The sequence below is a fragment of the Centruroides sculpturatus genome, unplaced genomic scaffold (assembly GCF_000671375.1).
Source record: "Centruroides sculpturatus isolate CEXI.00-Female unplaced genomic scaffold, Cexi_2.0 scaffold158, whole genome shotgun sequence".
NCBI lineage: Eukaryota > Metazoa > Arthropoda > Arachnida > Scorpiones > Buthidae > Centruroides > Centruroides sculpturatus.
In genome coordinates, this window is record NW_019384347.1 from 50495 (window position 1) to 77703 (window position 27209).

A 27209-nucleotide genomic window follows, 5' to 3' on the forward strand; every position below is an offset into this window, starting at 1 on the left:
TAGTTTACATAACATACCCAATAGTACTGCCACATATAATTTAGTATACACTGTAATATGCCAGTTTATTCATATTTCAACTTACTATTTTGAGATTTAAATAATTATGACAACATAATAATGAGTTTTAAAATAAATTTGTACTTTTTCTTATTTCATATTACTTTTATTGCTAGAACTGTAGTTCATAAAAAAACAAAATCATCAAACTGATTAAGTGCTTTCAGACTTTTTTTATTTATCTTCTGAGTTTGTATCACTAAAAATGATCTTTTCAAACTCCTATTTGAACAAATCTTATTTGGAACGCATCTTATTTCAGAAAGCATCTGCCAGAACTTAAATTTAAACACAATGTCTTTTCATTCTAGAAAACATTCATTCAACTGAAACTATTTCTATATTCTTCTGTTCTCTCTTCTGCTCTTTATTCTTTTTATCATCCATTTCCATACTTAGTACCTGCATTATATGGAGGTACTAAGGGAAGGATAGGAAATAAGGAGGATTGTAAAAAATTTGCAACAGAACACACAGATAAGAAGGAGAGAGGAAGGAAGAAAGGATAGAAGTATATTGATTCATTATGTTGAGCAGCAAAGCAAGAATAGAAGGTAGGAGGAGAGATTGGTAGGACAATAGTATTTAAGAGAACTAGAACACTATTCAGTTCTGTAAGATAAACATATGTAACAGAGTAGAGTGGGATGTACAGGATACCATTAGTAGATGGAAGAAGCATAAACAGTTTTACATTAGAGTGATGTGAACAAATTTAGCAAAACAGATAATGGAGCATTGTGAAAATATAAGGTGAGAGTGGAGATCATGGAACTTAGCAGTGAAGCATAAAATAGAGAGTTGAAGGTGGAATTTGATAGGGCAAAAGTGATGTTACTGGTGGATGATGATGAGAACATATGCATAGCCAAAAAATTAAAAATTTACAAACAAAATATAACCAAGGAAGTTTTGATATCAAAGATGTAGACATTTTATCAATTGTATGGAAATGGATGGTAAAAAAAAATAAAAGAGAACTGAAGAATATAAGGATAGTTTGAGTTGAATGAATGTTATTCTAGAATGAAAAGACATTGTGTTAAAATTTACATTCTGGCAGATATGTTTCAAAAAAAGAAGATATGCTCAAATAAGAGTTTGAAAAGATCATTTTTGAACAATAGAGACTCAAAGAATGGATAAAAAAGTCTGAAAGCACTTAGTCAGTTTTAATGATTTTGTTTTTTATGAACTCCAGTTCAAATAGAAAGATTATTTGAGATTGGTCATATTATGGAGTTAGATTTTTGTTATTTTTTGTTGTAATATATATTTAATTAGATTGAATAATTACCATTCAGATAACAAAAATAAAGTTCAGTAAAATCTTCATAACAAATATAATTAAGGATTGAACTATGAATTATTTACAACATATAATAACTTTAAACTGTGCAAAAGAAAATGAAACTTAAGATTGACATTAAAAGCAAGATTTATAAAATTATTAACACTGCTCAGTCTCATTGCTACATTTATAGTATAATTCTATATTACATTTAAGTACAAAAATCTGTAGCAGAGAAGTTGTAAATAGATTGCAGAACATTCAAGAACAATAAATATAATCTTGAATATAAATTCTATTTAAAAAGGGATAGTTTTAGAATGTAATAATAGAAAGAATAATAATATGTATTATATGAAAAGTCACTTTTAATTTCAAAACTACTTTATATAAAAACTCTCATTCAAAGGAACAGTTATGAAAGAATTAATTGATTGACATAAAAATTTCTCTAGTATTAAAATATAGAGCCCATTTCATATTGATATGTAAAAAATAAAACTTTTTAAATGAAAATATAATCAATGATGAATTAAAATTTTACCATTAAAAGTATCATTTAATTTTTTTCTATTCATAATAAAAGTAATATTATTGTTATGAACATTTTATAAGTTGGCATAAAACTCAACTTTCATAACTGAAAAAACTTTTCAGTTATAGAATATATATAGTTTATGTTATTGAATCTGAAATTTCATGATCATATTGTATATAATAACTCTGTAAATTATATAAGACAGTATATACTATTTCAAAAATTTTTGTATTTGCACAGTAAATTTTAAGTAAAACTGTAATTAATAAATTTATACTTGATGTATAGATTATTGAATTTAAATAAATAATTAAAGACTATTTTATTCAGTGAACTTTAATAGAATATAACAATTATTTTAGATGCCCCTGGAAAACCTGGTATTCCAGAAATTAAAGATTGGGATAAAGATCGTGTGGATTTGAAATGGCAGCCACCAGTTAAAGATGGAGGTGCTCCAATAGTAGGTTATATTATTGAGAAAAAAGAAAAATCTACTACAGTATGGACAAAAGCTGGTCAGATTGATGGAAAAGAATGTGAAGCACGTGTTTATGACTTAATTCAAGGAGAAACTTATCAATTTCGTGTTAGAGCAATAAATGCTGCTGGCCCTGGAGAAGAAAGTGATCCTTCAAAGCCTGTCACAGCAAAACCAAGAAAATGTAAATCAAAAATTATATATATGCATAAAGAAATATGTAGTTTTTTTTATTTTTAAATAACTTACCTACCAAAAAATCTTTATTATTATAGTGGCACCAAGAATTGATAGACGTAACTTAAGATCAGTAACAGTAAAATATGGCCAATCCTTTTTCTTTGATGTAAAAATCATTGGGGAGCCACCTCCTTCAGTTACTTGGACTATTAAGGAAAGACCAGTTGTTGAAAGATTAACATTAACAATTCAAAATATTCCTTATAATACAAAATTAACTTGTGATAAAGCAGAGCGTTCAGATAATGGAACATATCGTATTACAGCAAGAAATACTTATGGAGAGGACCAAGCAGATGTAGAAGTAACTGTTTTAGGTAAATAAAAACTTTTTATATTTTAAATTTTTAAAAATTGGTATTCTAAATTTTAATTTTATCAATTATAGCAAAGCCTTCTAAGCCTGAAGGCCCATTAGAAGTATCAGATATCAACAAGAATGGTTGTAAGTTGAAATGGAATAAGCCTAANGTAATTTCTTTTAATATTAAAGAATAGGAATTTTTAAATCATTTTGTTTCATTTTTCTTTAGATAAACCTACTGCACCAAATGGTCCATTAAAAATAGATGATATTCATGCTGAAGGGTGCACTCTAAATTGGAATCCTCCTAGTGATGATGGAGGTATTCCAATTGATCATTATGTAATAGAAAAAATGGATCCCAAGACAGGTATATGGGTTCCAGCTGGAGAAACAATTGGTCCAGAGACTACAATGAAAGTAAGTATGAACTGTAAATGTAAGATGACATCAGATTAATTATTAGCTATATATATATAAACTTCACAATGCTTTTTTTAGTTTTTTATTTTTAAGGATGAAAAAATATTTTTAGAAATAGGAAAGAAGAAATAAATAACATTAAAACAATAAAAACATTTTCAATAAAATATTTAAAAAGCAAAAGAAAAATTGAACTCTAAAAAATTATAATAAAATTTCAAAATAAATGGACTTCTTATCAAATTTTTAAAATAACAATAATTTATATTTTACATATAATATAAATTAATTATCATATGTTATTTATTAAAGATATTTAATAAATAATTGGTGATAACATTCAGATAGAATTAATGTCTTTTTATTATAATAAAATTTTTGTTCCTGATTGTGTTAGTGTAGTAAGATTTATGTGAAAACAAATTTAGTACAATTTGACTAAAAAATTCATTCATTTATTTAATTTGTATAAAAATAAGGAGTATTATGCACAGTTTTACTGAAATGTACAGCAATAATACAAACAATAAAACATCACTATAATTTAACTTAAAAAAGATAAAAAAAGAAAGAAAAAGTTAAAGAAAATATATATCCTGACTAAGGAATGATTTTCAATAATTTATAAGAATAATAGTATGTGCATAACTTCTATCTTGTTTGAGTTGATAAGCTAAAAGTTTGCTATGACTCTGTTAGCTTCAAAAGGATTCAAGGCTTTAAGAAAAATGGAAAAATTAACAAAAATTTTCAATTTTGTAACAACAAAAAAGGAAAATGAAGTTAATTCAATATTTGTAGCTTTGTGATATTTTATATTTTAAAAATTAAAAAAATTTTTAATCTATTTCTAGTATTACAGTCAATTAATACAAAGTTCTAGTAAGATATATATATATATATATATATATGTATGTATGTATGAAGGACTAGTTTCAGCCTTCTATGCAGTATATTGTAAAATATATCATCTCTGAATATATTCCCAGTCAGAGATGAGAAATTTCATCTAAATTGAAAAATGTCTTAGATCAGTTTTATATGGTGTGTAATATACTAACCAATTCAAAAATCAGTTATTTGATGTTTGCTAACATGCAAATATTTTAGTGAGGAAGATACAATGACACAATGGATAATTTCCTTTAGTCACAACAAAATGTATATTCACAACATATTTTATGTCCATAATCAATAATGTTAAAAATATAAGTTATCACATTATATAAATAACAAATTGTTTTTTCATTTCTAGCTTGTTAATATCATAAATATAGCAATTAGTTTAGAAATTAATTTTTTAAAATGGTGCATATAAAAAAATAAGTCATTTTTAATATAAATAAATAGTAAAAATAAATTATTACATTTAGTTCTAAATGACTAAACAAATTATATTTTTTCCTACGTATTTTAATGCAAAACATATATTAACAAAAAACAAAGTTTTGCTATTTTATTGATAGAGAATTCTAAATCTTCTATTAATAGCGTTTTTCAAAAAATTTCCATTTATTAATACAAATGCTTTCATTATAAATATTGTTAAGTATATATTGATAATTTAACTTTAAAATTGCAACAGGTAAAAGGTCTACAGCCTGGTAAAAATTACAAATTCCGTGTTAGGGCAGCTAATCGTCAAGGTGAATCAGAACCACTGGAAGCTGATAAAGCAATATTAGCTAAAAATCCATTTGGTAATTTTCTATTGAAAATAAATAAAACAAATAAATAAATAATAAATAAAATTGAATTATTAAATATATAATTTATAAATACAGACCAACCTGGAAAACCTGGAACTCCTGAAATTGATGATTATGATAAAGATTTTGTTAAACTGAAGTGGAAAGCACCTGATTCAGATGGTGGATCACCAATTACAGGTTATGTTATTGAAAAGAGAGATAAAATGAGGTAAATATTAAGTTTAAAATAAAACAATATAAATTATCACTTACTGAAAATTCTAAATTTAATATTATTTTTATTGAATGTGATTATATGTTAATTATGCCAAATTTGGCTATCTGCAGTTGTATGCTTGAATCACTGTTATTGGAGGATCATTTATAATAAATGTAAAATTATCAACATTTTCTAATAACTTTTTTGTAGTTAATAATTTAGTTAGTCTTGTTGGTGGTATTTGGGATTTAGTTAGTACATTTTCATGAGAACATAAAGAGGGAATTTCTTTAACAATCTGCTGACAATTGAATCTTGAGTAAAATTAAATATAAAAATATAAATTGTATTTAATTTTCCAAATTAAAAATTTAATTCAGTTAATCAAAATGNGAAAACCTGGTATTCCAGAAATTAAAGATTGGGATAAAGATCGTGTGGATTTGAAATGGCAGCCACCAGTTAAAGATGGAGGTGCTCCAATAGTAGGTTATATTATTGAGAAAAAAGAAAAATCTACTACAGTATGGACAAAAGCTGCTCAGATTGATGGAAAAGAATGTGAAGCACGTGTTTATGACTTAATTCAAGGAGAAACTTATCAATTTCGTGTTAGAGCAATAAATGCTGCTGGCCCTGGAGAAGAAAGTGATCCTTCAAAGCCTGTCACAGCAAAACCAAGAAAATGTAAATCAAAAATTATATATATGCATAAAGAAATATGTAGTTTTTTTTATTTTTAAATAACTTACCTACCAAAAAATCTTTATTATTATAGTGGCACCAAGAATTGATAGACGTAACTTAAGATCAGTAACAGTAAAATATGGCCAATCCTTTTTCTTTGATGTAAAAATCATTGGGGAGCCACCTCCTTCAGTTACTTGGACTATTAAGGAAAGACCAGTTGTTGAAAGATTAACATTAACAATTCAAAATATTCCTTATAATACAAAATTAACTTGTGATAAAGCAGAGCGTTCAGATAATGGAACATATCGTATTACAGCAAGAAATACTTATGGAGAGGACCAAGCAGATGTAGAAGTAACTGTTTTAGGTAAATAAAAACTTTTTATATTTTAAATTTTTAAAAATTGGTATTCTAAATTTTAATTTTATCAATTATAGCAAAGCCTTCTAAGCCTGAAGGCCCATTAGAAGTATCAGATATCAACAAGAATGGTTGTAAGTTGAAATGGAATAAGCCTAAAGATGATGGTGGAGAACCATTAGAAGGTTATCTTGTAGAAAAACAAGATCCAGATACAGGTGCTTGGGTACCTGTTGGAAAAGTTTATTCACCAGAAATGGAAGTTACAGGTTTGACACCAGGAAAACAATATAAATTTAGAGTTAAAGCAGTTAATAAGGAAGGAGAATCTGATCCACTTGAAACTTTGGCGCCAATTCTAGCTAAAGATCCTTATGGTAAGATTTTTATTTTGCTATTTGTTGGAATTTTGAATTTATTGTTTCAGTTACATTTTATTGAATTTAAATAAATAATTAAAGACTATTTTATTCAGTGAACTTTAATAGAATATAACAATTATTTTAGATGCCCCTGGAAAACCTGGTATTCCAGAAATTAAAGATTGGGATAAAGATCGTGTGGATTTGAAATGGCAGCCACCAGTTAAAGATGGAGGTGCTCCAATAGTAGGTTATATTATTGAGAAAAAAGAAAAATCTACTACAGTATGGACAAAAGCTGCTCAGATTGATGGAAAAGAATGTGAAGCACGTGTTTATGACTTAATTCAAGGAGAAACTTATCAATTTCGTGTTAGAGCAATAAATGCTGCTGGCCCTGGAGAAGAAAGTGATCCTTCAAAGCCTGTCACAGCAAAACCAAGAAAATGTAAATCAAAAATTATATATATGCATAAAGAAATATGTAGTTTTTTTTATTTTTAAATAACTTACCTACCAAAAAATCTTTATTATTATAGTGGCACCAAGAATTGATAGACGTAACTTAAGATCAGTAACAGTAAAATATGGCCAATCCTTTTTCTTTGATGTAAAAATCATTGGGGAGCCACCTCCTTCAGTTACTTGGACTATTAAGGAAAGACCAGTTGTTGAAAGATTAACATTAACAATTCAAAATATTCCTTATAATACAAAATTAACTTGTGATAAAGCAGAGCGTTCAGATAATGGAACATATCGTATTACAGCAAGAAATACTTATGGAGAGGACCAAGCAGATGTAGAAGTAACTGTTTTAGGTAAATAAAAACTTTTTATATTTTAAATTTTTAAAAATTGGTATTCTAAATTTTAATTTTATCAATTATAGCAAAGCCTTCTAAGCCTGAAGGCCCATTAGAAGTATCAGATATCAACAAGAATGGTTGTAAGTTGAAATGGAATAAGCCTAAAGATGATGGTGGAGAACCATTAGAAGGTTATCTTGTAGAAAAACAAGATCCAGATACAGGTGCTTGGGTACCTGTTGGAAAAGTTTATTCACCAGAAATGGAAGTTACAGGTTTGACACCAGGAAAACAATATAAATTTAGAGTTAAAGCAGTTAATAAGGAAGGAGAATCTGATCCACTTGAAACTTTGGCGCCAATTCTAGCTAAAGATCCTTATGGTAAGATTTTTATTTTGCTATTTGTTGGAATTTTGAATTTATTGTTTCAGTTACATTTTATTGAATTTAAATATGATAAATTAATTTTAAAGATCCACCAAGTGCTCCTGGTAAACCAGAAGCAACTGATTGGAATAAGGATAGAGTTGACTTAAAATGGAAACCACCAGACAGAGATGGAGGTGCACCCATAACCCATTATATTATTGAAAAGAAAGAAAAATTAGCAACACGTTGGGAAAAAGCTGCTGAAGTTCCAGGTGACTCTTGTAAAGGAACAGCTCCCTTTTTGACTGAAGGAAAAGAATATGAATTCCGAGTGATTGCAGTTAATAAAGCTGGACAGAGTGAACCCAGTGAAGCATCAGTACCAATCATAGCAAAACCAAGATATTGTATGTAGTTATAAATTTAATCATTTTTCAATTAAAACATATATTTTATGAATAATTTGAAATATAAATTTTTTTAAATTTTAGTGGCACCTCAGATTGATAGGAAATGTCTCAGAGATCTAACTATTAATACTGGACAATCAATTAAATTTGATGTTAATATTATTGGTGAACCACCTCCAACTGTTACCTGGATTGTAAATGATGTTACTTTAAGAGCTTCAGACCATATTCAGATTGAAAATATTGATTATAATTCTAAAGTAACAATTCGCAAAACAACTCGTATTGATAGTGGAAAGTACACAATTACTGCAACCAATAGCTCAGGAAAAGATTCTGTAACAGTGAATGTCACAGTTTTAGGTATTTGAAATATATCATTATTATTTTTATTCTTTCTTTTTAATTTATATTTTAAAATTAAAAATATATTATTTTGAAATTTAATTTATAAATAGATAAACCCACTGCACCTCAGGGACCATTAGAAGTATCCGATGTACATAAAGAAGGTTGCAAACTAAAATGGAAGAAACCAAAAGATGATGGTGGTACTCCAATTGAATGTTATAAAGTGGAAAAGATGGATCCAGAAACTGGAACATGGATTCCTGTTGGCACATCAAAAGAACCAAGTAAATTAATTTATGATAATAATTAAGACAACTTAAATCATTCACTAAAATTAAAAAATAATAATTTTTATTATGTTAAAATAAAGATATGGAAGTAACAGGCTTAACTCCTGGCAAGGATTATAAATTCAGAGTTATGGCTGTGAATAAAGAAGGAGAATCAGTACCACTTGAAACAGAAAAAGCTATAACTGCTAAGAATCCATTTGGTAAGTAATAATTACTAAAATGATAATAATAGATGCTTTTAGGATTTCAGAATTTAATAGAATAGTTTTATTCTTTATTGATATTATGAGTTAAAAGATAGTTAAGAACCTAATTATTCCTGTCATTTTAGACATATATTTTGCATTAAAAATAGTTAAATTTTTTTGTTTTGAGCCTTATGAATTATAATGATATTTAATATTTTGTTATTTTCAATTACAAATGTAAAGTTTACTTACAAAATTTAAATTTTAAAACTTTTAGATGAGCCTGGTAAACCGGGAACACCTGAAGCTACTGACTGGGACAAAGATCATGTTGATTTGAAATGGACACCACCTGCAAGTGATGGTGGTGCACCAATCTCAAGTTACATCATTGAAAAGAAAGATAAATATGGCAATTGGGAAAAAGCTGTTGAAGTCCCAGGTGATCAAACTAAAGCAACTGTTCCTGATCTTATTCAAGGTCAGGCATATGAATTCAGAGTTAAAGCTGTCAATAAAGCTGGCCCTGGAGAGCCTAGTGAAGCAACGCTTCCTATAGTTGCAAAACCAAGGCGATGTATGTTTTACATTTTAGTTTTTAAATTAAAATGTAATAAAGACTTTTTAAAAATTATTTTATACTTATATTATTATTTTTAAATACAGTGGCTCCTAAAATTGATAGAACAAATCTACACAAGGTTCGAATTAGAGCTGGCCAGTCATTCAATTTTGATGTAAACGTAATTGGTGAGCCACCACCAACCATTACCTGGACTTTAAAAGGCAGAAAAGTTACACAAAGTGAGACTGTAAAACTAGTAATAGAAGAATATAATACAAAGCTAACTGTGAGGAATGCAAAACGAGAACATAATGGCACTTATACGATAACTGCAGTTAATGAATATGGAAAAGATGAAGCTGAAGTGGATGTTGTTGTATTAGGTATAATTTAGATTAAGTTTGTATTTTATTTTTATTTATATGATTTAAAGTTTATTATTTTATATTTTAATATATAAATGTGAAAAAGAATGTACAGTGGGTGATTGGTTAATGAACGTAATTATTCATGCTGGTCAAAGTATTAAGTTTGATGTGAAAATAATTGGTGAACCTCCACCGAAAAAAATTTGGATGAAAGAGAAAGAAGTATTGAAAGACGGTGGTCAAATAGGAATTGAGTTAGAACCATACAGAACTAAATTGGTAATTCATTCTGTTGAGCGTAAAGATTCAGGTGTGTACATAATAAGAGCAGAAAATTCTTCTGGTGATGATGAAGCACAAGTTCAAATTGAGGTATTAGGTATGTGAAAACTTTGTTTTTCATTAATTACAATAAAATATTGTATTAAATACAATTTATTAATTTTAGTTATTAGTTAAATGTTTAGTTTATGGTTTATAGTGTTTTGATAGTCATCAGCATATTCATAAATGTATAATATGAAGAAATGAAAATAAAAATCATTAAAATCACAAACATAAACTATCCAAGCTGGTATCTTCACACCAGAAACTCATCTAAAACACATTGAAGTTTGACCTTTTATTTGAAGCTATGAGCTTAGTAAATTATGTAAAAGACAAAAAATGTTACTAGTACTTGGATTTATTTTATGATCCAATTATCAATGACATTTGGCTTTTACATAATTTACTGAGGTTATAATCTCAAATAAAAGGTCAAACCTCAGTGTGTTTTAGATGAATTTTTAGTGTGAAAAAGGTCGAGTAAAGATGTCAGTTTGTGTAATTTACATTTGTAATTTTAATTAACTTTAATGTCTTGGATTATTATTTTTTAAATGAAAATAAAAATCTTACTATGCACCATATTTTCAAATTTTTCTTAATTTATTTATTAAACATTCAATGTGAGAGACATTTTTATTCATAAATTTGGTAATTATTAATCAATATAAATATTTCAAATTATAATCAAAAATATTTATTTATAATCCATAAATATAAAGAAATTTTTAATTAAATTAAATAATTTAAGAACTTATTTTTAACTCCTCATTTAATTACACTTTATGAATGATATCATTCATTTTTTTTTTATATTAGAAATTCTATTCAGCAAAAAATTATATTTGATGAAGTTTCTTTAATGATTTCTCATTGTTTATTAAATTTAAAAATAAATCTTCTGTTAATCTTAAATTAATCTTTTTTTTTTTAAATGGATTTATTTTAAAAACTTTTTATTAAATATATTTGTTTCAAAATTTATTCTTGAATATTTTTCACGTAAATTATTTAAAATTAATGAAAATCATTGTAATTTAATTCTAAATTACCATGTTTCAGACAGACCATCTCATCCTACTGGTCCTCTAGAAATAAGTGGTATACATGCAGAAGGCTGTAAATTGAAATGGAAACCTCCTGAAGATGATGGTGGTGTACCTATTGAACATTATGCTGTGGAAAGAATGGATACATCAACAGGTCGTTGGGTGCCTGTAGGTCGCACTACTAAACCAGAGATGGATGTTAATAACCTTGAACCTGGTATAGAAGTATTTTCATATAAATATATATGTCTTAGCCTTATTTAAATTTATGAACTTATACTTTATTAAATGAAAGTATACAATATATAAAGTTCAGATAAAGAGTATATTTAATAATTATTTTTTTGTTTTAGGCCAAGAATATAAATTCAGAGTAAGAGCAGTCAATGCAGAAGGAGAATCTGATCCATTAGAGGCTGATAAACCAATTATTGCTAAGAATCCATATGGTAATAAATTATTGGCAATCTTAAGAATTAAAAATTGTTTAGTTGTAAAAAATAGAATCCAATTAAGTAATTTGACCCTGTTTTTTAAAACTAAATAATTTGTTTGTAAAATATCAAAGTTATCAAATTAAAAAATAATGAAATTGATGATAATGTTTTCAAGCAGATAGGACATTGTATTGAATGAAATGGTTATATTTATGAAGTATGTTATATATAGTCATTTTATTGAATTATCTCTGAAAATTATCTCATTTGCTCAAAAACATTAAGCATGATCTACTCATTATTTTAGTTGGATAACTCTATTAAAGCAATTGAAATCTGTTTTGTTTTTTCTTTTGCAACTTTGTACTTTTACTAATTTGATCTGTTGATTTTATAAATAGTTTTAATAATCACTTGCAGATTCATTAAATATTGCATGTCTTTTATATATAATTTTGTAATACTTATCCAAATGGCTAAAATATAAAAACTTAGTAAAAGCAAAAGCTTGTAAACAGTTAAAAGTCTAAAATTTCCAACATACATATATTTATATTTTAGTAAAACCTTATTTTGCTTTAAAATGAAATTATTAAAACAGATTTTATTACAGCACACTTTAAATAAAGCATAATTAAATGTATATTACATTAAATATTACTAAATAAATATAAAAATTTTCAGTAATAATGTACTTTATTAATACATCTATATTAATATCCTGAAAATTTGTGAATCATTTAAATGAGCATCGTTTAAATATTTTTGTTTATGTCAGTTGAATACCAATATAATTATATACAGAATTATAAATTCTTTAATATAATTACTGTATTATAAATCTTAATTTAACGTTTATAGCAAATGAAATAGACACAAACTTTTTTTTTTCGATTGTAAAATATTAATGTAAAGCTCAAAATTCTGATTTAGGTCTATACTGTATAAGTTGGCCTGAAATATAGTCAATTCCAGTTAATTGGGACATGTTGAGACTAATCCATTTTTGCCCAATTAAACGAATTAATAATAAATTCTAAAATATGTAGGTAAATAAATAAGTAAGGTACCTATTTTAATGCTTTATTAAACCAAAAAACAGAAAATATTTGTACTATAAATTTGCCAGACTCATGACGATAGTTAACTGATTCGCATCACACTAGTGTTGCCAAATACAGTATAGTAGTGATGTACATGTGTGCTGACCATTCGATTCATTCCTGATTGAACGATTTTTCCTTTCTCTTTTTTTAGTTAGAACATGTTCTAACTAAACAGTCTTCTTTTGAGCACAGTTTCCTTTACTTGGAGATGGGCCACTTCGGCAGGAGTGTCTGTAGAATCCGCCAGCTCTTGATCTGGTCTTGATGATTGGATGGCTGCTGTCCAAATCTAGACATAATCATGCACACAATACCTTAGAAGGAAAATCTAGCTGTCTTCAACTTGGTTGAGAGACCTCAAAAAATTGTCTGGGGATCTGTCCCTTTGCTTTTAAGGGGATTGTCTGGTCCAATCCAGAGAAGGGTCAGTAGCTCTATTCGATCCGCCTCAGATGAGATCCTCATGTGATATGTCCCGCTGTGCTGACCTCTGGAAAAACCAAACTGCCCAAACAAAAGACAAAATCACTTTGTCTCTGCCAACCATTAGGCCTATACAACATTAGTGTATGTAGTGTCTACATATTTTCGGAAGATCCCTAAAATATATCAAAAATTGCTAAATTCCTTTTCTGCTACTTTCCCAATTAAGCGATTAAATTATGTATTAATTTATTAGTTTGGAGATTTGGCCAATAAAGTGGCTGACCCGATTAACCAGTGGCCCAATTAAACAGAATTGACTGTATATGGTAGATTACCAGTAGGATAGAACAAACATATGATTATAGTACATAGTAAGCCTATGGCAGAAATGTATAATAAGGCCATCATACTACTTTCATTGATTCATTGAGACACTATATATCTTCTTCTATATGATATATATACATTTGTATGAGGTGTGTATATATATATATAGAGATGTGCTAACAGGATCTGCTGTATAGTTATAGGACACCAAATAGTCACTAAAAATCTGTAAATTATCTTGTTAGGAATTCTATTACACATCAGATCTATCAGTTAACATATTCAATTCAAAATCAACATCTTCAATAAAATATTAATATTAATAGTTTACATAACATACCCAATAGTACTGCCACATATAATTTAGTATACACTGTAATATGCCAGTTTATTCATATTTCAACTTACTATTTTGAGATTTAAATAATTATGACAACATAATAATGAGTTTTAAAATAAANTATGTTGTTTTATATCTTATGTGAATTAATAAAATTATGCATTAATTTTAGTCCAGAATGGATGCAAGTTCTTGAAGTACCTGGTGATGAAACTAAAGCAAAAATACCTGATTTGATTGAAGGAAATCAGTATGAATTTAGAGTCAGAGCAATCAACAAGGGAGGAGCAGGAGAACCAAGTGATGCAACTGCACCTCATACAGCCAAACCCAAAAACTGTAAATAAATTATATTTAATTAATTATAAATTTCTACTTTCAACAAAAAATTCACTTATAAAATTTATTTATATAGTGGCACCAAGAATTGATCGTAATGCTATGCATAACGTTCGTATAAGAGCTGGAAAAGGCTTTGAATTAGATGTGCCAGTAATAGGTGAACCGCCACCTACAAAAAAATGGACCCTTGATCTAAAACCAGCCGATGAACTTAGTAGATGGACTATTATCAATGAGGATTATATTACAAGACTTTCAGTGAAGAATGCTCAGCGGGCTGATAGTGGGACCTTAACATTAACAGCTACAAATGTTAATGGAACAGATAGTGCAAAAGTTTCCATAATTATTCTTGGTATATTTTCTACTTCTTTATTTAATTAAGATACATTGTTAAAAAAATAGGTTTATTTTATATAAAAATGTATTTGTTTATAGATGTTCCAACTGCTCCAGAAGGTTTAAGTATTTCTGATATTACCAAAGAAGGTTGCACTGTTTCTTGGAGACCTCCAAAAGATGATGGAGGATCTGAAATTGTGCGATATGTTGTAGAAAAAAAAGATTCTGAAACAGGACGTTGGTTACCTGTTGGTGAAACTCTAAATACACATCTGCATGCAGATAAATTGATTGAACTTCATGAATATACATTTAGAGTCAAAGCTGTAAACAGAGAAGGAGATTCACCTTGGTTAATAGCAAGAGAACCAATTATTGCCAAAAATCCATTTGGTAAGAAAATCTTTTCTTGCTTATTGATGATAATAAATTTTTGGCAAATAAATTGTTTAGTATAGATCTTAGATATATCTACAGTTAATAAGATATCTATACTAAATACTTATGAAAAACATTATATTTTGTAAATCCTGAAAGATGTATGTACATCTGTAAAAATTAATTATAGATTACACTTTTTAATACATTGTATTTTTGACTATATAATAGTTATATATGAAACTGAGCAAAAACTTGAAAATGTTTACTATTTAAATACTGTCCTATGTTTAGATCAACCAGATAAACCTGCTCCTCCTGAAGTTGTTGATTGGGATAGTCATCATGTTGATTTAGAAATACATCCACCAAGAAAAGATGGTGGTGCTCCTATTTCAACATATATTATTGAGAAACGAATTAAAGGGTCACCTTTTTGGGAGGAAGGCACTAGAGTAAAAGGAGACTGTACTAAAGCTAGAGTACCTGATCTGAAAGAAGGTGAAGAATATGAATTTAGAGTAGTAGCAATTAATAAAGCTGGACCTAGTGAACCAAGTGATCCATCAAAAGCAGTTGTTGCCAAACCAAGATTCCGTAAGTAGTACTTTTAAATTGCAATTATTGAATAAATATATTAAGTAATCAAAAGAAATCTTAATAATTATATTTATTTAATAGTCAATAATATATTCACATGTATGATAAAAGTTTATAAATAATAATTTTTTTATTATAGCAGCTTAGAATATATTAAATTTTTTAAAATAAGCCACCAAATCATATATTTATCGATTATTAAAGGAATGCAATAAACAAAATGATCCTCTAACTAAAAGATTAGCACAAATACAAAATATGAACATCATGCTATAAACATTTATATATTGTTGTTTATCAGAAGTATTAATTAACATAATTGCACCAAATATAGAAGCTAAAACAAGACAGATAAAAATAACATAATTTTCTATCAACTACCATTTACAAATGATCAGAAATTTCATATGATAAGATCACACATACTATGGTTTTGTATAATTAATATAGTTTATTATAATTTACTGCAAAATCTACTGATCCAACATCTTCAGTTTTATTTCCATTCAATTACAATAATATGTAATTACAACAAAATGAAAGCATTTACATTGTACATAGAAATAAGTAATTATATTCATCTCATAGAAGATAGTAACATTAATATCAATGAGTATAAATAACTAATTACATTTGAAATTAAAACTTTATCATTAGTTTACTAAAAAGCTAAATTAGTTGATAATAATGATTAAACTTAATTTTTTAAAAGCATTTTTATTGATTAAATACATTTATTTGCAGTGGCTCCCTCATTGGACAGATTAGCTTTACAAGACTTGAAAGTACGAGTTGGAAGACCAATTAATTTCACCATTCCTATTAAAGGAGAACCACCACCAGCTGTCACTTGGTTAGTTCATGACAAGACTGTATTGAATGTACCACGAATTGAAATAACAACAACTGCGACTCAGACAATTTTGAATATTTCATCTTCTATAAGATCAGATTCAGGAAGATATACTCTATCATTGGAAAACTCTTCAGGAAAAACTTCTGCAACAGCAACAGTAGTAGTTCAAGGTCAGATTACAATATATAATTATATATTTAGATTGATTTTATAGTTAAAAGTTTATATTTAATATATATAATTTTTTCTTACATATGATTAGATCGACCTTCACCGCCAGAAGGTCCACTTGAAGTTACTGATGTTACTCGAGAATCAGCTCAATTAACATGGAAAGTACCAAGTGATGATGGAGGCTGTCCAATTAGACAATATATAATAGAAAAGATGGATACATCTAGAGGAACTTGGACTGAAGCAGGCATATCTATTAGTCTAACATATAAAGTTACAAGATTGGTAGCATTCAAAACATATCAGTTTAGAGTCATTGCTGTGAATGAAGTTGGTAATTCTGATCCATTAGAAAAACATGAAGGCATCATTGCAAAGAATCCATTTGGTAAGTTTTAAAATATTATAAATGAAGTAAAGAATTAAGAATTTTGAAAATGAATTGTTCATTTATTTAATATTTTAAAAGTTTACATATAAATGGTAAAAGAAGTATGTTTAAATACATTATTCATTTAATGGAAAATAAATATTTCATTATTTATATGGACTGAACATAAACATAGTATTACATTTATTTCTATTTAGAGAATATATAAATAAATATAATAATCCAGTTCAATTTATTAACTTGTAAAATAATTATATCTACAATTAAAATTAAGGAATTATTTCTTTTAAAACAACACAAAGCATTAGATATTTTTTTTTAATATACATATGTATTAAAATAACAGTTATCAACTCTTTATGAGGGTAAATAAGTATATAAAATTACAAACTTTTACAAATACAATAAAGTCTCTGTAATCTGACATATATTGGACTGATAGGTGTTGGATTACAGCATATTGTCAGATTATTGGATTTTGTATGTATTATGTATATACTGTTTAGCAAAAACCAATTTGGTTCAGAGGTTAATTTATTATATTAATCATGATTATGACTGTTTTGCTGACTGCATTTGCAATAAACAAACAACAACTGACAGTGTATATGTACTCATCAGTCACTCTGTCATACATTGATAAGGGGTAATATGAAAATTTTATATGCACTGCCCTTTAGTGTCAGATTACTGGATGTGTTAGACTGATGATTGATGGACTAAAGAGACTCTACTGTATCTGAAAGGAAACTATTTAATTTAAACATTTCTGATTTACTTAGTAAACTCAACTGGGTTCTATAATTATCAACATTACAGTTTTGAAACATTTAATCTATTTTCTGTTCAGAATTCAATTTTAAATAAATGTAATAATTAAAAATATTTGAATGATATAGTTTCCTACAATTTATATTAAAAAATAATAACTACTAAAATAAAATAATTGATTGATTTTGTCAATGTAAGACATTAAAGATGGTGTGGCAGATCACAATTTTGCCCATTACCCAGATGGGCTTGAACATAATAGAGTAATAAACTAAATAATCTAAATAACTCTCAAAGTATAAATATCATAGTATATACATCTTATACTGGTACTTTGTCCACTCAAAGAAATAACAACAAATCTAAACCAAAAAATATGAAAAAGAACCTTTTGAAAATATGATAAATATTCTAATTACTCAGAATTGGGATACATTTAGTTTTAAATTTTAATAGGTCTCATAATTTTATTTACCCTGGAAATGATAAATTTATCTTTAGATAATAGAATAAATATATCTTAAAAACTCAATTACACAACATATTAACAAAAGCTACAGTACAAGTTCAGTTCAGTTTGCATCCATTGAAAAATTTTGATAATTTTTTTTACCTAGATCTTTACTTTTTTTGAATAGTTATAAAGTTTATACATTAAATATATAGTACATCTTACATATTACATATCTTATTAGTATATTAATAGATAATCTGTGTAACAACATATTCTATTCTATTTAGAATTCTTAAGGTTTGAGTGATATATTTTATTTTTTCAATTATAATAAAATTTTATTTTAAACTATCATGCTAGTGAATAGAATATAATAAAATTAATAAAATGAAATAAAAGGATTTATATTCAACATATAATGTCTTTCAGAACCACCCACCTCACCTGGAAAACCACAAATTAAGGATTGGGATAAAGATCATGTTGATCTAGAATGGCCTGCACCAAAAGAAGATGGCGGTTCTCCAATTACAGGTTATATCATACAAAAGAGAGAGAGAGGCTCTTCAAGTTGGACCAAAGGTGCAGAAGTGCCAGCTACACAAACTAAAGGAACAGTTCCAGATCTTGTTGAAGGAACAGATTATGAATTTAGAATAATTGCTGTTAATAAAGGAGGTCATAGTGATCCTAGTGAACCATCTGATTTTGTCACAGCCAAACCAAGATTCTGTAAGTAAATTTTATTATAATATTAGCTAATAACATACTAAATTTAGACCTTAAAAGTTTTTGAATTGATTATAAATCTAATAATAGGCTTAATAATAATATTACATACAGTCTAACAGCAACTAATCCCAAATCTACAAAGATAGCCCAATAAAATCCAGCTTTAGATGTTTGGTAATTGTCATACTGTGTTTTTGCTTTACCACCTTAACAAATATAGTTTATACTAATGTTGTATCTAAAATTTCATTTTAATTCTAAATTTTTAAATTCTGTTTATCACACTTCTTAATTAATTTGTATGGAATTTTATGATATCTGTATAGTGGGTAAAATTTTTTATTAAAATGTTAATTTCTGAATTAAAAATGTGATCTTTAAGTCAGCACTGTGATGACTACATTGGCATTGAAGAAGTCAGGACTGACTGTTATGTTCATATATAAATCTTGTGCAAGCAGTTGCATAAGAGAACAGTCAAATTCAGGATGGAGGAAGGAGTCAAGAGACAGCGTGCCAGAAATAAAGCACTCCACTTTGCATTTAAACATTAAATAATAACAATTTATTTGTTAAAGTTATAACTAAGTTACAAAAGTGCATCAAACAGAGAGAGAGAGAGCATTTACAAATTCAGGCACGTGTCATCGATTGGTGAAGGTTTCTTTGGACATTTTTCTTTCAGGATGTCCAAAGCAACCTTAAATTAAAGATAATAGCAATATTCACAGTGGGATTCGATTGATAGTTTGGTGTGGCTAAGGTCCAGTCAGTGGTTGGAGGTGAAGAAGATTGGCAGTGAGCACAACGGAGATAAGCACACAAATTCTGACAGGCAAACTTTCTGTCATCATTTGTTCTTTTTCCTTTTATTCAGGGTCCTCCCTCAGCCATTCTAATGCCCATTTTTGGTGAAGTTGCCAGTTGCTCTAATCTGCAATTTTGTCTCTATTTCCTTTGATGAGTAGTTATTTGGAAGCTGTCATTCAGAGGAAGTGCTATCTGTGGGAAAAGTTTATAAAGTTCCTTAACTGTATTGAAGACATGGAACTTTTCTCCTTTATGGGTTTTTGGCAAAACAAAAATTATAAAATTAAATCAGGTTTTTGCTAATTAAATAATTTTCACTAGTCCAGGTCCTCACAAAAAATTTATAATTATATTAATAAACACTACACAAATACCCAAGATCCAACAAGAAGAAACTACAAGAAAGCAAATATTAGCCTGATGATGCCTGTTAAATATGGATGAAAATGTTTGCTTTCTTGTAGTTTCTTTTTGCTGGATCTTGGTTATTTGTGCAGTGTTTATTAACATATACCCAGATTTGATTAGTTGAATTTATAATTATATTATCATCACCAAACAATTCATAAAAGAATATATAAGTTTTTGAAAAACTTGTTTTTGTATATTATTGTCATTTTAATCATTGCAAGAATATGCAAGAGCAGATAATTCTGAATATTTTATTTTTACATGACATTATGTTGTAATAACTCTTACATATAATTAAATAAATTGTTATTTGTAATCTGACATAATATTAGTGGTAAATAATGATAGGAATCCTGTGTGCAAATTTAATTAAAATTGCATACCTACATATACACTGGACGACAAAAAAAATAATGCACCATGAAGGACTTGTTGGATTTGAATAAAAGTTGGTATATGACATCGTCATTGCTAGACAGATATATGATTGCAACCATAAAACAAAAACATACTTTATTGTGCAGTAATATGCAATACAGTGCAGATACTAATATCCTGTTGGGCCGCCTCTAGCGCGGATACAAGCTGTGATACGCCTCGGCATGGAGGCATAAAGGTCACGAATAATGTTCTGAGGCATATCTGTCCATGCATGATGCAATTGGGACTCAAGTTGTGTCAGATCCTGTGGCTGTCGCAGCTGGTGACCCAAGTGGACCCACACATATTCGATTAATGATAAATCTGGAGACCGTGCAGGCCAAGGAAGTGTGGCAACGTTACGTAGGAATGCTTGGGAGACCGCTGCAGTGTGTGGCCGGGCATTATCCTGCTGGAATATGCCTGTCGGAAGCCCTGCCATGAGGGGCAACACATGTGGCTGGAGGATGTATTGCACATATGCACATATCGTTGGGCTGTGAGGGTAGTACGCATGACAACTAGAGGTGTTCTACTGTCGTATGTTATGACTCCCCACACCATAACACTGGGGGTTGGGCCTGTGTGCCGCTCCACAGTATAGGCCGGGTTCACACCTTGACCAGCGGGCCACCATACTCTCACGCGGCCATCGTGAGCCCCCAAACAAAAGCGGGATTCGTCGCTGAACACAATACGCTGCCAGTCGGTAGCGGTCCACGATTGTCGTGCACGACACCACTGCAGACGGAGGCGTCGGTGGGTGGCTGTTAACGGTAGAACACATACTGGGCGTCGGGAGATCAATCCGCCTTCTACTAAGCGCCTGGAAATGGTGCGGCTGGATACACGGTTCCGTAATGCAGGTGCCACCGCTGCATGAATGGTAGACGATGAAGCTGTAGGCGCTGTCCGTGCTTGACGTACAATGAGACGATCCTCCCTTCTGGTGGTCTGTCGATAGCGTCCGGAACCCGTTTGCCGTTCATGTGTACCCCTACTTACCCACTGCTCATAACACATCCTAACAGTTCTATCAGAACGGTTCAGATGGCGGCCAATCCGGCGGTATGACCATCCTCCTCTCAATCCAACAATGCGACCTCTCTTAAACTCACTTAACTGAGTGTAAGGCTGTCGAATGCGTCGTAGAGGCATGTCTGTCACTCAATGAAGTCAAAACCATGAATAAAAGTGCAGAACATATGCACAAGTCGTCACAGCGTGCACCTTTATACCAGGCAGCGGAAACATTTTTTCCCCTCTGGTGGCGATATAACACAAGAACCTACTCTCAAAAGCTAATCATTTACATAGCTAGCTAAGATGATGCAACATATCAATTTTTATTCAAATCCAACAAGTCCTTCATGGTGCGTTATTTTTTTTGTCGTCCAGTGTACATACATCTTTGCATATGAAATGCATTTTATCAAAGAATTTACATATTTCTTTTATTTTTATTGAAAACTTTAATTTAATACATAGATAATTTTTTCCTGTATCAAGGCATAAAATCTTTATCCATTTTATTCCAAATACAGTAGTTTCATCAAATCACTATCATCTTTTCAATATTATTGAAAAGATGATAGTGATTTGATTGATTTAAGATTATGCTGTTTAGATACCATAAAATCATGATACACTGAAAATAATCATTTGATCTCAGTGGAAGCAAGCAATGCATATTTAGTCAATACAAAAGTCCAGTTCATTATTAGAATCAATAAGTTTTTCCACATCTGGATTCTTAGAGACAGAAGAGCTTCTCTTTGGAAAATTCATCTAAGGAGTTTAACATTTCTGGAAAGTATTCCATTGCTCCTTGTTTGCTAAATTCCATTTTTCACGTTTCCTAATATATTCAACTAGGTATTTGAATAAAAGGTAACTGCATACAGTTCATCTTCTAGATTTGTACATGAAATCAAATCCTTGGCTCATGATACTGCAGTTGAATTACCTTCAAGCCTCCCAATGAATTTCTTAGTTTTAGTAAAATTTTCACAAAGAAATGTTACAGCTGCTAATCATGTGCTAATTACTAAAACTGGAACAGGTGGTAAAGGTAAGCTAGTAACTTCTTTGTAAAACAGTACTCAAGCAGGGTTTTGTAAGGATTTTTTTTACTACAGAGACAAAGGAGTTGGCTATCTGATCTGATACACTTTCTCACACATTTGATGTAGTGAATATTCTAAGCAGACCTCATGCTTTAAATTTGGATAAAGGAGCTGCAGTTGAGACTTTGCCTTTAGCATATTTAGCTTGATCTGACAGGATGAGCCAGTCTTTCATAATTAATTGTTCCATTCTACAGCCTTGAACATGCATCATTAACTGCTTGCGTTACTGTAGTATTATTTGTGGATTCTAAATAGCAATTTTAAACAACATAAAATTTAAAGACACTCCATTTAAAGAAGCCACTATTATGCTGAATGCATATCTCTGGAGAGAATTGATAGTTTCATCCACAACAAATGCAACAGATGATTCACCAATGATTTTTTTATTTTTAAAATGATTGCTTTGTAGTTCTTGTCAATGTACATTTTCCATAACATGCTTTTATCTGGAAATTTTGTTGGTATATTTTCCAAAAAAAATTTTAAGAGATTGTTTAATTTGCATAAAGGAATTCCAGCTTTTAACAAGACTGCAGGAAGGTTATAATGAAATCCAAAGGTTTCAGTGGTATTTTTAGAAGCAGTATCAAATGCTTCATTTATGAACAAATTTTTCACTTGCTTGCTCTGGTCTTGAGTTTTAAGTTCTTTATTCTTCTTAGGGGCCATCCATAAATTACCTAAGGGCGATTTCGGCCATTCTAGACCCCCACTCACCCCTGTGTAAGATCGTAATATTTTCTTTGATTCCCCCTCCCCTTCCCTATCTTACGTAATATTTTGGCATGATTTTATAGAAAGATTTTAACCAAAAAACATTTTTTTATGAAACCCTAAAAACCTTAGGTCCAAAATATGTAATTATTAATTAGTTAATTAATATGTACTGTTATTTATAAAAGACTTTATGTGAACAAATTTAAAAATATAAAAATTTAATGAATTCGAACAAACAATTTATTTTAAGAACAATGTTGCTGTTGAGAACATATCACACAGGAATACTTTCAGAGGAAAAAGGTTGTTTTATTGGTATGGACGGATATGCATTTCGGGCTTAATGCCCCTCTTCAGTCCTGACATAGTGACAGTTAAACCAACATGACTGGTAAGAAGATATAAACATAGTTTAAAAAAGGGGAAAAAGGAGCTAATAGTTCTTTTGGCTCCACACATATACATATTAGGATAGTATAACATGTGCTGTAGGATGTGAAAAAATTCTGATGAGATGTGCAGAGAACATAGACAAGTTAGGAAAGGTTACGAAAAAGTGAGTGATCCTTCAACCTCATCTTTGTATAACCGGGCAGAAACTGGTTTTTGCTTTTGCTCTACAGAAAACATAGACACCATATGATCTATCATTGTCCAATTTACGATCAAGATAGATTTATTCTGAAATTAGAAATTTTTACGCTTGGTTTCAGGTGGCCATGTCCACTCGATAAGCTTGTTCAGAAATCACTGTTTCATGCTTTTTACAATTATGTTTAAAAAATATGGAAGAAAAGACTATTTATAATTTATAATTTCTAGTTTTACATTTTAGTTTTCACTAAAAGCCGAATACTAATTTTATGTTTACTTTATATCATGTATTTTGATTTATGTATTCTTAGTGTTATACAACCCTTCGGAGTGGGCACTTATTCTAATAAAAAAACAAGAGAGAGAAACCACCACACGGCCTTTCTCCCATGGCAAAAAATGTGTAGAGCCTGACACACCCCAAAATACCTTACGTAATTTATGTACGGCCCCTAACTCCGTTCGGTGAAAAATTTTGAATTGACGTAACATGACTTCCGGTTTGCATCCGAGGTTCATATATAGTTAATCTGGGCCTCCTGCTCCTATGAATATCTGGTCTCAACCTTCGTCAATCTAGCACCTATCTCGAGATCACGGAAGGACACACAGATAGACAAGGGACATCAGTCAGAATTTATAGGTCTACAATTCTTTCNATATGTTTTTTAAATTTAATTTTTAAATTAGATCGCCCATCACCTCCTCAGAATGTTCACGCTGAAGATATTGATGGGGAATCATTAACACTTTGCTGGTTAGCTCCTAAAGACAATGGAGGCTCTGAAATTACTAATTATGTAATTGAAAAGAGAGAAGCAGGATCAATAAATTGGGCCCGCATCAGCAGTTTCATATCTGGCACTGCTTATCGCATTCGCAATCTTGTTATCAATCATAGGTATGATTTTAGAGTTATGGCTGAAAATCAATATGGAACCAGTGATCCAGGAATTACCTCTGAACCAGTAACAGCTAAACTACCATTTGGTAAATATTAAACCTAATTTTATTTTTGTAGAAATTTATAAATTATTTGAATAAATAATATTTGTAACTTAATCAAGTCAAACTTTATTTAAATTTCTTTTGGAAAGTGAAATAAAATTAATTTTAATTTTCACAAAAGGATGCAAAAAACTTTGACTGATCAACTAGCTAGTGCATGTGTAAACAGAAACGTCATACAAAATAAAACAAGAGAGAATAGAGAGAAACCACATTCCACTGCCCTATTGATTACAACTTGGCTAAGGCCAAGAAAATAAACTACATGCTGCTAAAATGTGCTAGGTGCACCTGGGGACTAAATAACTAAGCTTATAAAACTCTATATAATGGGGCAATATAACCAATGCTACTTTACGTGACCTCTGGCTATGGTCATATAACTAGTAAAAATTCAGTAGCAAGTAAATTACTTTCTCTTCAAAGCCAGTTTGCCATCAGAATTTCAAAGTGCTGCAGAACTGTTTTTACTAATGCCTCTCTGATACAAGCAGAGCTCCTTCCTTTACCACTATGTATTGTAGAAAAAATTCTAAACTACTGCATCAGAACTACAAACATCAAGGCTCAACAATGGTTTCTATTCCTATCTACAGCTGTTCATATGCTACCACATTGCAATTACCCTACTACCTCTGATCATTGTCCTGTAAACAAGATTATTTGGTGTCATCTGCTTCCTCCATGGATCATCATGCAGACATTAATATTGTCACAGCGTGCACCTTTATACCAGGCAGCGGAAACATTTTTTCNTTATTATGAATCAGCCCAAGAAGATTTTTGAATATCTTTGAATTATCTATATTAAAAAATTCTATACTTACTTATGTTGTTTATGTAACTCCATAACTTTTTCTTCTAATTCAGGAGTTTGATTAGGGGCAAAACGGAAATCAGTGAGGTAGTTATCAACATGTTCATCTGCATCATAATCTCCTAATTCTGACTGTACTAAGTATGATCCCAAAAGGGCATGAGTAACAAATGAGCAAGGAAGCCTATTGATAAATGAAAACATCTTATTAATTATTACATGTGAAAAATACACACATTAATGTTTGTTTCACAAATCTTGGCTAACTCTAAAAATTTGCAGTAACAGAAAACAATACTTAGTGATGGAAAGGAATTGTCTGATGAATCTTTGACAAGGTCACAGTGGATTATCAAAAAAGCACTGTAGAACTTTTTAAAACCCAATTGAGTACAATGCATTGCCTGGCCAAGATATGTGAAACAATCTGTTTATTAATTGTTAATAATTTTTAACTGAATAGGATTTTAAAAATTCTTTAAAGAAAATTTGATATCAAATACATTTTATAATAAATATAAAAACCCTTTTAAACCAGTACTACTTAAAGTACAAGTCCACAAACTGAAATCAGTCACTGGACCTCTTGGAAAATCTCCAGAAAAGAAAATGTATTAAATTATAATATTGTATGTTTTTTAAAAAATATATTTTACTAGCTGCAAGGACCCGCTTCGCTGGGTTTTTATTTGTTCGTACATTTGTATGTAATATAGTTTTTTTTTTATATATATAAAAGACTATTTTTCTAAGTAATCTAGAATCTAGCTGCAAGGACCCGCTTTGCTGGGTTTTTATTTGTGGGCAAAAAGTAATGATAGTGAAGATTAAGATAATTACATTATAGCCAATCTTACCCATTTTCACAAAATGCAAGAATTAGGTCTCCCGTTTCCAGAGAATTTTTACATGAGCATAAAAATATGTTCGATTTCCCGCAAAAGCGCAAAAAACTGCCTGTAAATCTTGCATTCCGCTTTATATTAACACTTCCTGGTCCCGATTCTATTTCTGAACGTCTCCTGTTCACGTCCAGTCAAACGAACTATTTTCAACGTTTCTGGAACGTTTACGATCGTTCTATAATCGAACTGATATTCAAATTTTATGTTCGAATTTAATTCGAACAAATTCGAACAAATTTGAACAAAACATTCGAAATAGAAAGCCACTTTCAACCACTTTCAGCCCCATATCTCCCGCACCCTTATAGCTATCGAGACGCAACC

General features: G+C 29.5%; 3 protein-coding genes across 3 annotated transcripts in view; 2 read left to right on the top strand and 1 right to left on the bottom strand.

The window, feature by feature from the left end:
* The window catches only part of LOC111636063 (twitchin-like), a 68830-nt gene extending 49736 nt beyond the window's left edge, over positions 1-19094 (top strand). Inside the window, exons 32-60 of the mRNA XM_023381227.1 lie at positions 2252-2554; positions 2646-2927; positions 2999-3081; positions 3134-3334; positions 4923-5037; positions 5122-5257; positions 5475-5499; positions 5629-5935; positions 6027-6308; positions 6380-6679; positions 6810-7112; positions 7204-7485; positions 7557-7856; positions 7949-8251; positions 8336-8617; positions 8713-8889; positions 8976-9098; positions 9364-9663; positions 9753-10034; positions 11409-11612; positions 11749-11909; positions 12140-12195; positions 14204-14370; positions 14447-14728; positions 14812-15108; positions 15388-15690; positions 16438-16719; positions 16812-17111; positions 18769-19094. Coding sequence (XP_023236995.1) covers positions 2252-2554; positions 2646-2927; positions 2999-3081; positions 3134-3334; positions 4923-5037; positions 5122-5257; positions 5475-5499; positions 5629-5935; positions 6027-6308; positions 6380-6679; positions 6810-7112; positions 7204-7485; positions 7557-7856; positions 7949-8251; positions 8336-8617; positions 8713-8889; positions 8976-9098; positions 9364-9663; positions 9753-10034; positions 11409-11612; positions 11749-11909; positions 12140-12195; positions 14204-14370; positions 14447-14728; positions 14812-15108; positions 15388-15690; positions 16438-16719; positions 16812-17111; positions 18769-19079 — 6749 coding nt within the window. The 3' untranslated portion in view covers positions 19080-19094. The remainder of the gene's footprint in view (positions 1-2251; positions 2555-2645; positions 2928-2998; positions 3082-3133; positions 3335-4922; positions 5038-5121; positions 5258-5474; positions 5500-5628; positions 5936-6026; positions 6309-6379; positions 6680-6809; positions 7113-7203; positions 7486-7556; positions 7857-7948; positions 8252-8335; positions 8618-8712; positions 8890-8975; positions 9099-9363; positions 9664-9752; positions 10035-11408; positions 11613-11748; positions 11910-12139; positions 12196-14203; positions 14371-14446; positions 14729-14811; positions 15109-15387; positions 15691-16437; positions 16720-16811; positions 17112-18768) is intronic.
* Positions 19095-22692: 3598 nt separating this feature from the next.
* LOC111636164 (twitchin-like) lies at positions 22693-25171 on the top strand. The gene is made up of 2 exons (XM_023381361.1): positions 22693-22783; positions 24846-25171. Exons 1-2 carry the CDS (start codon positions 22693-22695, stop codon positions 25154-25156), a joined length of 402 nt encoding a protein of 133 aa, XP_023237129.1. The 3' UTR covers positions 25157-25171.
* A 798-nt stretch (positions 25172-25969) lies between these two features.
* LOC111636327 (band 4.1-like protein 1) overlaps positions 25970-27209 on the bottom strand; it is a 33014-nt gene continuing 31774 nt past the window's right edge. Inside the window, exon 7 of the mRNA XM_023381551.1 lies at positions 25970-26164. Coding sequence (XP_023237319.1) covers positions 25987-26164 — 178 coding nt within the window. The 3' untranslated portion in view covers positions 25970-25986. The remainder of the gene's footprint in view (positions 26165-27209) is intronic.

What these genes read in the sequence shown, in the direction of transcription:
- LOC111636164 (XM_023381361.1), top strand. Translation starts at nt 22,693, where the DNA reads ATGAATTTCTTAGTTTTAGTAAAATTTTCACAAAGAAATGTTACAGCT. An exon ending in AACTGGAACAGGTGGTAAAG is followed by an intron (nt 22,784 to 24,845) that starts GTAAGCTAGTAA and finishes TTTTTAAATTAG; the next exon opens with ATCGCCCATCACCTCCTCAG.